This window comes from Aethalodelphis obliquidens, unplaced genomic scaffold (genome assembly GCF_003676395.1).
Source record: "Aethalodelphis obliquidens isolate GAN/ISIS:26980383/991018 unplaced genomic scaffold, ASM367639v1 scaffold6, whole genome shotgun sequence".
In the NCBI taxonomy this organism is placed as follows: domain Eukaryota; kingdom Metazoa; phylum Chordata; class Mammalia; order Artiodactyla; family Delphinidae; genus Aethalodelphis; species Aethalodelphis obliquidens.
Window position 1 is genome coordinate 45,399,894 of NW_020837950.1, and position 15,412 is coordinate 45,415,305.

The following is a 15,412-nucleotide window of genomic DNA, read 5'->3' on the forward strand; positions in this document are numbered from 1 at the left end:
TCTTGTATTGGAAGAATCAATATTGTGAAAATGACTATATTGCCAAAAGCCATCTACAGATCCAATGCAATATCTATCAAATTACCAATCGCGTTTTTTACAGAACTAGAACAAAAAATCTTAAAATTTGTATGGAGACACAAAGACCCCAAATAGCCAAAGCAGTCTTGAGGGAAAAAAATGGAGCTAGAGGAATCAGACTCCGTGACTTCAGACTATAATACAAAGCTACAGTAATCAAGAAAATATGGTACTGGCACAAAAACAGAAATATAGATCAATGGAACAGGATAGAAATCCCAGAGATAAACTCATGCACCTATGGTCAACTAATCTATGACAAAAGAGGCAAGGATATACAATGGAGATAAGACAGTTTATGCAATAAGTGGTGCTGGGAAAACTGGACAGCTACATGTAAAAGAATGAAGTTAGAACACTCCCTAACACCATACACAAAAATAAACTCAAAATGGATTAGAGACCTAAATGTAAGACTGGGCACTATAAAACTCTTAGAGGAAAACATAGGAGGAACATTCTTTGACATAAATCACAGCAAGATCTTTTTTGATCCACCTCCTATAATAATGGAAATAAAAACAAAAGTAAACAAATGGGTCCTAATGAAACTTAAAACCTTTTGCACAGCAAAGGAAACCATAAACAAGACGAAAAGACAACCCTCAGAATGGGAGAAAATATTTGCAAACAAATCAACAAAGGATTAATCTCCAAAATATATAAACAGCTCATGTAGCTCAATATTAAAAAAACAAACAACCCAATCCAAAAATGGGCAGAAGACCTAAATAGACATTTCTCCAAAGAAGACATGCAGATGGCCAAGAAGCACATGAAAAGCTGATCAACATCACTAATTATTAGAGAAATGCAAATCAAAACTACATGAGGTATCACCTCACACTAGTTAGAATGGGCATCATCAGAAAATCTACAAACAGTGCTGGAGAGGATGTGGAGAAAAGGGAACCCTCTTCCGCTGTTGGTGGGAACGTAAATTGATACAGCCACTATGCAGAACAGTATGGAGCTTTCTTAAAAAACTAAAAATAGAGTTACCATATGACCCAGCAATCCCACTACTGGGCATATACCCAGATAAAACCATAATTCAAAAAGACACAGGCACCCCAATGTTCACTGCAGCCCTATTTACAATAACCAGGTCATGGAAGCAACCTAAATGCCCATCGACAGATGAATGGATAAAGAAGATGTGGTACATATATACAAGGGAATATTACTCAGCCATAAAAAGAATGAAATTGGGTCATTTGTAGAGACTTGGATGGATCTAGAGACTGTCACACAGAGTGAAGTAAGTCAGAAAGAGAAAAACATATATCGTATATGAATGCATACATGTGGAACCTAGAAGAACGGTACAGATGAACCAGTTTGCAGGGAAGAAATAGAGACACAGAGGTAGAGAACAAACGTATGGATACCAAGGGGGGACAGTGGGGGGGTACGGGTGGTGGTGTGATGAATTGAGAGATTGGGATTGACATATATACATTAATATGTATAAAATGGATAACTAATAAGAACCTGCTGTATAACAACAACAACAAAAGAAATATAATGGAAATATTTTATCAAGCCACCTACTCTAAAGGAAAATTTGATGAAAAGCAAATACACTACCTTGAAAATCATATATGGGGGTTTAGAAATTGGAGGCTTAAGAGGATTTCATTACAAGGTATTTCACCCCTAAGGGCTCCCATGATACGGAGTCCCAAGTACTTACAGTAAGACTCCATTGTATTAGCAAAGGTAGCACAATGAATATATATATTTTTTCTCTTTTTCATATTCAATGGTTTTTTATCTTATCAAATGTGAGCAACTTAACTCGAGTTATCTTTTAGTCAGTATAAAAAAAGTGTGGATATATGTATATGTATAACTGATTCACTTTGCTGTACAGCAGAAACTAACACAACATTGTAAATCAACTATACGCCAGTAAAAATTTAAAAACAAAACGAAAATAACACACAAAAGAAAACCTCATAATTACATATACCTTATTTCTTGGATCTGATGCAATTTGCTAAACACATTATAACTTCTTTAAAATCCATCTGAGATGCCATAGTATTAATGCTTATTGTATAGATTAGCCATTTTACATTTTTTGGTTATGCTTTTATTATATGTAATTATTTATATCAAGAAATATAATTTGATATCGAATCACTATGTTGTACCCCTGAAACTAATATAATATTGTAAATCAACTATATTTCAATAAGAAATACAATTTGACCCATGGCTAGCCAAACCTGTGTAACAATGAGCCATATTATAATATACTTACAATTTCAAGGAAGAAGGATAACGTGGTAAGCAGAAAGCATTTACAGTCAGACATATCTAACTGAATTCCAACTTTGCAAACCCTCTTTAGCTGTACAGCCATTGATAATTAACCTCTATGAGCCTCAGTTTCCTTGTTGACAATGGTAATGTTTAGAGACATGAATGGGGATGGTAGCATCAGAGACAAAATAAACGTATGTAAAGTGCCTAGAATACTGCCTGCCATACACAGGGGCTTAAAACATATTAGTCCTCTTTTTTAGTATATAATAAGAAAAGGAAAAAACAATTGAAATGTTCTAGGTGGAGAACCTGAACTAATAGATGGCCCCCTGAAAGCAAGAGCCCAATATGGGTGTCTAAACTTGTGAAGGACCAAACAGGAAATACTAGAATCCTCAATATCATAAGGCAGAAATGAGATTTAACTGCCTCTTGGCCTGCCTAATACTTACCTCCACAAAAAGAAGCCTTGAACGCTCTATTCTGGATGTAATCTCCAGAGTTTCCTTTGGGTAGCAGTGGTTTGTTTCTAGTTTTAAAGACAGTCAAATATGAAGCCAAAGAATAAGGCTCTTAGACCTGGGGCATGCCATCTGCCTAGCATTAAGCAAGAGCTGAAGTCAGTTACAGAAGCAAAGTCATTTCTAACATGATTTATGTTCCGTCCTTGAACGTGGCAGGAAGACTGCAAAAGATATTTGGAAGCCAATGCTTCCTGTGAATAAAGTAAACGAGTATATGCTAAGCCCCTCTCCCTGGACCATGCTGGCCTGTTAGAGAAGTTGCCAATGCAGAGTCTATGAACCCTGGAGCAAACCGACTATTCGGGATGAGAAAATATCTCCAGGGCAATGATCATTGCTACCGTAAACGTACAGAGCACAGTACGGCACCGGGGTCAGACGACAGATACCCAGGATATTACTCAAAAACACATCTAGCTCAAAGCTGACAAGATAATCTGTTCCTGTGAGTACAAAGCAGGCTGGAATGCTGCAGCCATGACCTACACAAGGAAAGAAAAAAGAAAGTGCAACTCTCCAAGGGCTCCAACTCAAGCTCTTTATGCAGGCAAAACTCCAAGGCACTTCAAAGGGAGTGTTGCTTATGGAAAGAGCGCTGAACCAAGCCCACCGGGGGTATCACTTCCACGATCATGTTGCCATCTACATTTCGTGAACTGGCAAATGCAAATATTTCAGATACAAGCTTAAACGAATGAAAAAAGAAGTGTGAAAGAGCTTGAGGGTTTGCTCGCAAAGAAACCTCAGTATTTCAGGAAAAGCATTTAATATCAGGAGCTTCATAAGTTATTCCAAAATTCCCAAGACAGTAATTGGTTTGTGATCGTATTAGAAATAAAAGTTTTTTTTTAATTGACACATATTGCACTCCTACATATCACATGATCACAAAACAGTACACTTAAAAACTAATGTCCCACAGTTAAATACTCTTAAAAAGGTCAGCAATATTTTTCTAATCGAAATATAGAGTATATTTTGATGTTTTAACAGTTTTAACATACGTGATTTGATTAACGTAGAGGAGCCAGAATGCAGCAAATATACTTACAGGAGGACCTATGGTGGGGGGAGAGTAGACAGAATAAGAAAAAGAGAGAGACAAATTAGTGAATATACAAATAGTAAGATTTAATAAAAGATTAGAACATCATAATAATCATCAGCACAATACAAGAGACATAGAAATCACTTAAGAATTTAGTGCCTCTCAGTCATTTTTTAGATCATGAACCTATTATGAGACCATATCAGAAAAATGTATTTACATCTATGTGCACACAAAATTTTATGTAAAATTTCACAGAATATTCCCTGAGGACTGTTTATGAATTACTCAGAAGTTCATATATTTTAAGAAAAGACTGTCTAATTTATACACCTAAAAATTTAGATAAAATATGAATTAGGAAGAGCGTTAGTCATTTATGATAGACCAGTTGTAGACAATTGATATATAAATTTCTTGAGTTTGGTAAAATGGCTAAATCAGAAAGATACCTGCTATTTGCTCTAAGAATGTTTATCTTTCAGTAGTATTGTCAGTATACAAAAGACTAAGTCCTGATATTTATGTAAGTTTCTTTAAAACTATGTATTCTCATCAAAACACAGGCAAAGTCTAAGAAAATTTCAATATCTCGCACACCATATGTTCAATGAAAGCACCAGTTCTCAGTAGCCCAGAAGTTGGGAATTGATTTTTATATTTTCTGTAAAACTGCATAAGTACAAAATTTTCACTATTTTTTCCTAATCCTCTTTCTTTCTTTCAACACAAAGATCAATTCAGTGATTATTTGGGTCCACCAATGTTTTATCATTTCTTTTTCCTCAAAAACATTTCTAAAGCATCCTCTATTATAAAACTTTGCACTCAATGAAAGGGATACCTATACAATTTTCCAGTTACTTAGAGTGAATGAGGTTTAAAAATAACTTTTGATAATTCTCTTAAAGGAATTAAGCAGCTATGTTTTCATAAAACCCTTTTTACTTTGACATCATATTTCCAAAAGGGAGAGGAAATGAGACAAAAAAAATCAATCTGCCGTCTGCTCTTTTTGATAGGTTAGTATTTCTATTTTTAACCCTTAGTAGATTGTTTTTAATATTAATAAACACTTGTAGAAAATGCTGGAAAATAGCATTTCTTAGTACACTAAAATCAAACCTTAAATTACCTTCCTCTTATCTTGCAAGGAAGAATTGATGTCCTGTTAAGACTTCACATTTACATTTACATTTTTGGAGGCTTAGACTTTATAAAACTAGTAAAACCATAAGTGAACACACTCATTTGAATATCTTGATTTCAGAAAAAAAAAGTTTTTATTTGAATTTGCATATAGGGATTTGGCCTGAAAGCAAAAAACAAAACAAAACAAAAATCACTAAAATGGGTGTCAGGACAACTGGTTGTGCTTCTAGTTCTGCTCATAACAAATTGCATGGCTTTGGCTGAAACACCTGACTGCTCTGGGTCGCCATTTCCTCAACTATAAAATGAAAACTCTGGATTGATTACTAAAGTTCCTGTCATCACTAAAATTCTATGGTTATACAAGAGGAATAAAAATTCTTAAATTGTGAAAAGAATGAGAGTTAAAGCATGACAAAATTTTACCAGTTGGATAAAATCATAATCAGGTTTCCAGGACATGTGCCCCAGTGTCCCAAGGCAGATGTTTCCGCAGAGAGTGTGCATTGACTGACCACCTATGTAGGTGGAAAGATGGGTGATGCTGTCATACTGCATGTGGCTAAGAAACCCTCTGCTGTACACTGAAAGGGCAGATTTAACTTGACACAGTAAATAAGCCCAAATTGGGGCCAGGGGTTAGTAAACTGTAATTAATAATATTTTGCAAACTTCTCCTTCCTACTGTTTGATGGAAATAAGAAGGTAAAAAAAAATGCTATGTGTAGCAGAGAAGATATAAACATCTCACAAACACACACACACACACGCATGCGCACATGCACACAACAGCCAACAGAACAATATAATTACTAATTAGGAGGAACAGATGTGGGAACCTAGCCAGAACATGAATGACACAGAACAGCTGAAAGAGAGACTTACCAGATTCTCCTCTTCGGCCCCTTTTACCTCGTTTCCCCGGAGGGCCTGAAATAAAAAGAACAGTTTTTGGAATTTTTGGTTCCAAAATGGCTAGTAAATGATTTCTATATATCTTGTCACTGTTTTTAACTAACATGAAAAGGACCAGAGATTTGTAAAGGCCAACTCTGCCTCTGGCATTTCAGCATAACTGTTAAGCTTCATTTAATTATAAAAGCTGTCCTAGATCTCTAACCAACTAGTGTTACTTAGAAACACTAAAGATTCAGAATTTTTGTTCATCCTGCCCGGGTATCATCAATAAGAAAGGGTTCGCTAAGCAAACTGGTGGTGTTGAGATTTCATGTTTCTTAGGAAAATTTCTTTTCTGAAGGTTTCAGCATATTAATAATTAAAAGTACTAAGTACAAATGATTACAGTTTCTCTTTAGTCAGGTTCCTCATGCTTCTCTTGAAAATATTTAGTTGGCAGTTAATTAAACATATATATTAATAATGTAAATAATCTTTACAAATATTTCTATTTTATTAAATGTGAATTTTCATCTATTGGAATTTCTCTGATTAAGAACCAGCTGAGTTAAAATCACAACGCTTTTAATTGGAAAGTGTTTAGGTAGTAAGTATTGGTCTCATTTTTCTAAGGGGCTAGCTCATTATTGTCATTCAATAAATGTTGAGTCTTTACGGTGATCTCATTTTAAAAGTGAAGAAATAACCTTTTTTTTTCAGTAAGTTCCCTATGAAGACCACCAAGCCAATATGTGTCAGACTTGCACAAGTTTCTAGACGTTCATGGTTTTCAAGCCATTATTCTCAACTATATAATTTCTGCTCTCATTTCCTTGGTTAGGAATAGCTCCCGCTGAATTATGATCCCAGCAAATAGAAGAGAATAATTAGCCCACAGTGAGAATTGAGGTCTTAAAATATTTGCTGGGAGAAAGAGGCCAAGGAAAATACAGAACTGCTTGGTTTTGAAGAATGAGTTGCAAAGTTGGACTGATGACTTCTAAACTCTAGAAAGTTCAAGGCACAGGCGTTGGCACCCAGTTGACTCTTAATGTGATCCTGAGCTACCGACTTCCATATGGAAACACTATCACGAGAAATAGAAACATCAGTGGGCCAGGTTAGTTTCCCTGCAAGCCCTTACACAGAGTAAGTCTGGCCATCTGTGTTTTGTAAGAGGTTAAAAGCAATCAAGCAATAAAATCAATTGAAAATATTAGGAGAAGCGGCTTTGTAGCAGAATCCAAAATTGTCATTCGAAATTTCAGGTTTCCTTCTGTGTTCTGAAATAAAGGGAGATTTTCATCACACTCAAGTTATCCTTGGCCAGACTGAGAGCAGAAGGAGAATCATATAGATAGGTAAATAAACCCAGTGGAATCCTAATAGGTATGAAAAATATACATTTATACACATGCTCAAACATACACAGACACAGGTATATATTGACAAATTCTGATATATAATATACAATGTCCTTTGGATTAGGAATCAGATTTTTTTATATTACAAAATTACTTTAAGAAGTGTTTAGCAACAACTAGATACTTATGATGTCTGTGGTCTGCACAGTAGGGACTATAGGTTATGTATAAGATGTATATCTGCTCTGAAGAAGCAAAGAAGTTGAAAAGACTAAAATAACACACATGAAAAATTTGTTAGTAGTATATGTTGTGAAGGCGGTACAATGAGCTTGTGCTCTGATTTGTTCCTTCTACTCTAAACACATGGTCAGTTATAAAAAGAGAAAAACATTTAAAAGTATTTGCATTCAAAAAAGACATGGGCATGTCCACAGGCCAGAAATGTACCAGAACTGGAAAGTGGAGAGCAGGGATAAACTATGAGCTTGCCTGGCTCTGGTTCTAGAAGTAGAAATGGTGGCTATGGGTTCTATCCCTGAAGAGTAAATACTCAAAAATTCTCTAATCAGATTCAGACTCACTTCTTAAAGTTGGGGGCTTATAAATGCTAAAGAGAAGCTTTAAAAAAATCTGAATCTCTGGCTTAAAGGCCGGAGAATATAGATATAAACTCTCAATCAGAAAACGAAGTAAGCATCTGCTGGTTTGATGCCTGATTCTGTGATATTCCAAACATAAATCTGCGACAGGAGTCCTGAAATATCATTTTAAGGCAACTCTGGTCTAGAAAGCTGGGAGGTCAGGTAAAGACAGACATAAAATGATTAGGTAAGAAAAGGTGAGTATAGAGGAAAGAAAGGCAGACACACACAGAGAGAAAACTACACACACACACACACACACACACACACACACACACACTAAAAACCTCCTACTCACAATGAGTATAGAAGTCAAAGTTCCAAAACATATGAAGAAATCTAATGCTAAGAAAGGTAGCACTAAAAAATAAGATCATGAATTCTTCCTAGGTAAAATTAATTAATTTTAAGAAACCATCAGACGAAGATTAGTATGTTAATTATGCTTTAAGAGATAAATGAAGAAGTAATACCCATTAAAGAGCAAGGGATTTTGAATGTAAACAAGGAAAAAAAAGAACAAGTGGATATGAAAGAGAACTCTTTAGAAATCTTGAAAATGTCATTGAAATTTAAAAAAAAGATAAATCAGTTAAATGCTAGCCTGGATATGGTTGAAGAAGGAACAGTCATGGAAGATGTAGAATGCAGCCCAGAGAGACAGATTGAGTATCTCTCTATGTATCTGACTACCCACTGTAGTCTGAATGTACATGTCCCACAAATTCACAGGTTGAAATTCTAACTCCCGAAGATGATAATTTGGGGAGTGGGGTCTTTGGGAGTTGCTTAAATCATGAAGCTGGAGACCTCAAGAATGGGGCTTATAAAAAAGACCCCACAGAGACCCCTAGCCCCTTCCACTATGTGAGGACACAGTGAAAAGTCTCCAGCTATGAACCAGGAAGAGGGCCCTTACCTGAAGGTGACCATGCCGAAACCTTGATCTTAGAGGTCCCAGCCTCCTGAACTGTGAGAAATGAATTTTTGTTCTTTATAAGCCACCCAGCCTGTGGTATTTTGTATTAGCAGCCCAAACAGAATGACTCTATCTACTATCTATCTATCTATCTATCTATCATCTATCTGTCTGTCTATGTATCTATGTATCTATCTATCCATCTATGTTAAGAAGAAAATTTTTACTTATAAAAGAACTCAGAAGAAATGATAGAGAAGACTTTGTTTAAGAGATAATAGATGAGAATATTCTAGAATTGAACTTAGGAGACCTAAGATTGAACTTATACTCCAAGTGGCAAGTAAAAATAAATCACACTTAAACACAAAGGAGAAACTTAGAAATATTCATGGATAAAGAGAAAATGGTAAGAACTACCAGTGGGAAGATTACAATGGAAGATACCTAACTGACTGCTGTCTCATCCACAACAAAGGTGCCAGAGGGCCCAGAACTGATTTTTAGGAAAAGCCTTAGAAACCTATAATTATGTTTGTTTATTGGAATTAGTTTGTCACTTTCCTCCTGAGGAATATTCCTTTTAAATAGTAGAATCTATCAAGTAAAAACAATAGATTACAAAAATGTTTAAAAATGATTTAAAATAAACTTTTTAAAAGATATCAGATTATAAAAAATGATCAGAGAAGCAATGATATTTTTGAAGAAACCAAGAAACAAAGTTAAAGGGATTCCCTGGTGGTCCAGTGGTTAGGACTCAGCCCTTCCACTGCCGTTGGCCCAGGTTCGATCCTGGTTAGGGAACTAAGATCCCGTAAGCCACGTCAAAAAAAAAAAAAGGAACATGTCTGCCTTAAATATTCAATTTAAGAAATGAATCAAATGCTGTGGGAAATTTGCTCGTTATATTGAGAGTTAGAAAAAATAAAATCGAAGGAAACTGAAAAGATACTTGGTAAGACAGATATCTATTGAATATGACAAGGTTTTCCAAAGAATTTCATAATATTTGAGAGAAAAAATTAAGCTAAACTAAGTTATGAGAAGATGGGAATCCAAACCCTATTGGATTTACAAAGAAAATACTTGATTTGAGAAGAGCATGTTATAATTGCTATAAGAAACAGAAGACTGAAGTGAGCATTATATTGAGCTTGTGAACTAATAAATTATACAAAACTCGCAGTAACACATAAAGATCTTGCTTACAAAGAAAATAAATAGAAGTTTTGAAAAAGTCTACTTTGCAGATGAGATAATTTGATATCACTCCTGAATTTAAAGGCAAAAATAATTTTAAAATTATATACATGGGATGAATTTGACAATGGGCAGCTGGCCGATCACCAGAGTGAAAATGAAGAAAAGACAAATGATAGATATTTCCCAGACAAAACCGATGTCAACAATAGCTAACAGTAGTTGAAAAAGATATTCCCATATATACAATGGAATATTACTCAGCCATAAAAAGAAAGGAAATTGAGTTACCTGAAGTGAGGTGGATGGACCTAGAGTCTGTCATACAGAGTGAAGTAAGTCAGAAAGAGAAAAACAAATACCGTATACTAACGCATATATATGGAATCAAAAAAAAAAAAAGGTACTGATGAACCTAGTTGCAGGGTAGGAATAAAGATGTAGACATAGAGAATGGACTTGAGGAAACAGGGTGGGAGGGGGAAGCTGGGGTGAAGTGAGAGTAGCATCGACATATATACACTATCGAATGTAAAATAGCTAGTGGGAAGCAGCAGCATAGCACAGGGAGAGCAACTCAGTGCTTTGTGATGACCTAGAGGGGTGGGATAGGGAGGATGGGAGGGAGGGGATATGGGGACATATGTATGCATGTGGCTGATTCACTTTGCTGTACAACACAAACTAACACAGTATTGTGAGGCAATTATACTCCAATAAAGATCTATTTAAAAAAAAAAAGAAAGAAAAAGATAGTGCTCATTTCTATTCCAAACTGAGTGATGAAGTGTCAGTCAGGCATGAGCTGTAAGAAGAAATATAGAAGGTGGAACCTGACTCTTATTCACTGAATTTGGCCAGGTCCGTGCAGCGGAAATTCTAAGTGAATTTTCTCAGCAGAAAGACATGCCTCTGCAAAAGAAACTCATTCAAGAATATGAATGGGAAGAGAAAAAGCAGAAGCTATCAGCAACAGAGGAAGTGAAAACTAACAGAGAATTTATGAAATAAAGAATAAATTATAGAGGAGCTTCAAGATGGCGGAAGAGTTAGATGCGGAGATCACCTTCCTCTCCACAAATACATCAGAAATACATCTACATGTGGAACAACTCCTACAGAACACCTACTGAACGCTGGCAGAAGACCTCAGACCTCCCAAAAGGCAAGAAACTCCCCACGTACCTGGGTAGGGCAAAACAAAAACGAAAAAACAGAGACAAAAGAATAGCGACGGGACCTGCACCTCTGGGAGGGAGCTGTGAAGGAGGAAAGGTTTCCACACACTAGGAAGCCCCTTCGCGGGCGGAGACTGCGGGTGGCGGAGGGGGGAGCTTCGGCGCGGCGGAGGAGAGCACAGCAACAGGGGTGCGGAGGGCAAGGCAGAGAGATTCCCCCACAGAGGATCAGGGCCGACCAGCACTCACCAGCCCAAGAGGCTTGTCTGCTCACCTGCCGGGCAGGGCGGGGGGCTGGGAGCTGAGGCTCGGGCTTCGGTCGGATGGGGTTGGCTGCGAGAACACAGCCTGAAGGGACTAGTGCACCACGGCTAGCCAGGAGGGAGTCCGGGGAAAAGTCTGGAGCTGCCGAAGAGGCAAGAGACCATTGTTTCGGGGTGAGCGAGTTGAGGGGATTCAGAGCACTGCCTAAACGACCTCTAGAGACAGGCGCGAGCTGTGGCTATCAGCGTGGACAGCAGAGACGGGCATGAAATGCTAAGGCGGCTGCTGCTGCCACCAAGAAGCCTGTGTGTGAGCACAGGTCACTATCCACACCTCCCCTCCTGGGAGCCTGTGCAGCCCACCACTGCCAGGGTCCCAGGATCCAGGGACAACTTCCCTGGGAGAACGCACGGCTCACCTCAGGCTGGTGCAACGTCACACCAGCCTCTGCCGTCGCAGGCTCGCCCAGCATCCGTACTCCTCCCTCCCCCCGGCTTGAGTGAGCCAGAGCCCCCTTCGTTCTTCTGAGCGAAGAACAGACGCCCTCTGGTGACCTACACGCAGAGGCGGGTCCAAATCCAAAGCTGAACCTGGGAGCTGTGCGAAGAAAGAAGAGAAAGGGAAATCTCTCCCAGCAGCCTCAGGAGCAGCGGATTAAATCTCCACAATCAACGTGATGTATCCTGCATCTGTGGAATACCTGAATAGACAACGAATCATCCCAAATTGAGGAGGTGGACTTTGGGAGCAAAGATATATATTTTTTTCCCTTTTTCTCTTTTTGTGAGTGTGTATGTGTATGCTTCTGTGTCTGATTCTGTCTGTATAGCTTTGCTTTGACCATTTGCCCTAGGGTTCTGTCCATCTGTTTTTGTTTTTTTTTTTTTTACTTTTTAAATTTTTTTCCTTAATAATTATTTTTTATTTTAATAACTTGATTTTATTTTATTTTACTTTATTTTATTTCATTTTATCTTCTTTCTTTTCTTTCTTTACTCCCTCCGTTCCTTCCTTTCTCTCTTTTATTCTGACCCACATGGATGAAAGGCTCTTGGTGCTCCAGCCAGGCATCAGGGCTGTGCCTCTGAGGTGGGAGAGCCAAATTCAGGACAGTGGTCTACAAGAGACCTCCCAGCTCCACATAATATCAAACAGCAAAAATTTCCCAGAGACCTCCATCTCAACACCAAGACCCAGCTTCACTCAATGACCAGCAAGCTACAGTGCTGGACACCTTATGCCAAACAATTAGCAAGACAGGAACACAACCCCATCCATTAGCAGAGAGGCAGCCTAAAATCATAATAAGGCCACAGACACACCAAAACACAACACCAGACGTGGACCTGCCCACCAGAAAGACAAGATCTAGCCTCATCCACCAGAACACAGGCACTAGTCCCCTCCACCAGGAAGCCTACACAACCCACTGAACCAACCTTAGCCACTGGGGACAGACACCAAAAACAACAGGAACTATGAACCTGCAGCCTGCAATAAGGAGACCCCAAACACAGTAAGTTAAGCAAAATGAGAAGACAGAAAAACACACAGCAGATGAAGGAGCAAGGTAAAAACCCACCAGACCTAACAAATGAAGAGGAAATAGGCAGACTACCTGAAAAAGAATTCAGAGTAATGATAGTAAAAATGATCCAAAATCTTGGAAATAGAATAGAGAAAATACAAGAAATGTTTAACAAGGACCTAGAAGAACTAAAGAGCAAACAAACAATGGTGAACAACACAATAAATGAAATTAAAAATTCTCTAGAATGGATCAATAGCAGAATAACTGAGGCAGAAGAATGGATAAATGACCTGGAAGATAAAGTAGTGGAAATAACTACTGCAGAGCAGAATGAAGAAAAAAGAATGAAAAGAACTGAGGACAATCTCAGAGACCTCTGGGACAACATTAAATGCACCAACTTTCGAATTATAGGGGTCCCAGAAGAAGAACAGAAAAAGAAAGGGACTGAGAAAATATTAGAAGAGATTATAGTTGAAAACTTCCCTAATATGGGAAAGGAAATAGTTAATCAAGTCCAGGAAGCACAGAGAGTCCCATACAGCATAAATCCAAGGAGAAACATGCCCAGACACATATTAATCAAACTATCAAAAATTAAATACAAAGAAAAAATATTCAAAGCAGCGAGGGAAAAACAACAAATAACACACAAGGGAATCCCCGAAAGGTTAACAGCTGATCTTTCAGCAGAAACTCTGCAAGCCAGAAGGGACTGGCAGGACATATTTAAAGTGATGAAGGAGAAAAACCTACAACCAAGATTACTCTATCCAGCAAGGATCTCATTCAGGTTTGATGGAGAAATTAAAACCTTTACAGACAAGCAAAAGCTAAGAGAATTCAGCTTTACACCTTTACAGCTTTACAACAAATGCTAAAGGAAATTGTCTAGGCAGGAAACACAAAAGAAGGAAAAGACCTACAATAACAAACCCAAAACAATTCAGAAAACGGAAATAGGAACATACATATCGATAATTACCTGAAATGTAAATGCTCCAACCAAACGACATAGACTGGCTGAATGGAGACAAAAACAAGACCCATATATATGCTGTCTACAAGAGACCCACTTCAGACCTAGGGACACATACAGACTGAAAGTGAGGGGATGGAAAAAGATATTCCATGCAAATGGAAATCAAAAGAAAGCTGGAGTAGCAATTCTCGTATCAGACAAAATAGACTTTAAAATAAAGACTAGTACAAGAGACAAAGAAGGACACTACATAATGATCAAGGGATCAATGCAAGAAGAAGATATAACAATTGTAAAGATTTATGCACCCAACATAGGAGCACCTCAATAAATAAGGCAAATACTAACAGCCATTAAAGGGGAAATCGACAGTAACACAATCATAGTAGGGGACTTTAAAAACCCACTTTCACCAATGGACAGAACATCCAAAATGAAAATAAATAAGGAAACACAAGCTTTAAATGATACATTAAACAAGATGGACTTAACTGATATTTATAGGCTGTTCCATCCAAAAACAACAGAATACACATTCTTCTCAAGTGCTCATGGAACATTTTCCAGGGTAGATCATATCTTGGGTCACAAATCAAGCTTTGGTAAATTTAAGAAAATTGAAATCATATCAAGTATCTTTTCCAACCACAACACTGTGAAACTAAATATCAATTACAGGAAAAAATCTGTAAAAAATACAAGCAAATGGAGGCTAAAAAATACATTATTTAATAACCAAGAGATCACTGAAGAAATCAAAGAGTAAATCAGAAAATACCTAGAAACAAATGACAAAACACGATGACCCAAAACCTATGGGATGCAGCAAAAGCGGTTCTAAGAGGGAAGTTTATAGCAATACAATCCTACCTCAAGAAACAACAAACATCTCAAATAAACAACCTAACCTTGCACCTAAAGCAATTAGAGAAAGAAGAACAAAAAAACCCGGAGGTTAGCAGAAGGAAAGAAGTCATAAAGATCAGATCAGATATAAATGAAAAAGAAATGAAGGAAACAATAGCAAAGATCAATAAAATTAAAAGCTGGTTCTTTGAGAAGATAAAATTGATAAACCATTATCCAGATTCATCAAGAAAAAAAGGGAGAAGACTCAAATCAACAGAAGTAGAAATGAAAAAGGAGAAGCAACAACTGACACTGCAGAATTACAAAGGATCCTGAGAGATTACTACAAGCAACTCTATGCCAATAAAATGGACAACCTGGAAGAAATGGACAAATTCTTTTTTTTTTTTTTTTGCGGTATGCGGGCCTCTAACTGTTGTGGCCTCTCCCTGTTGTGGCCTCTCCCGTTGCGGAGCACAGGCTCCGGACGCACAGGCTCCGT

General features: G+C 37.5%; 1 protein-coding gene across 1 annotated transcript in view; it reads right to left on the minus strand.

The window, feature by feature from the left end:
- The window catches only part of COL25A1 (collagen type XXV alpha 1 chain), a 453,889-nt gene that overhangs the window by 195,529 nt on the left and 242,948 nt on the right, over positions 1-15,412 (minus strand). The window contains exons 3-4 of the mRNA XM_027103483.1: positions 5,965-6,009; positions 3,931-3,938 (exon numbers count right to left, since the gene is read on the minus strand). Coding sequence (XP_026959284.1) covers positions 3,931-3,938; positions 5,965-6,009 — 53 coding nt within the window. The remainder of the gene's footprint in view (positions 1-3,930; positions 3,939-5,964; positions 6,010-15,412) is intronic.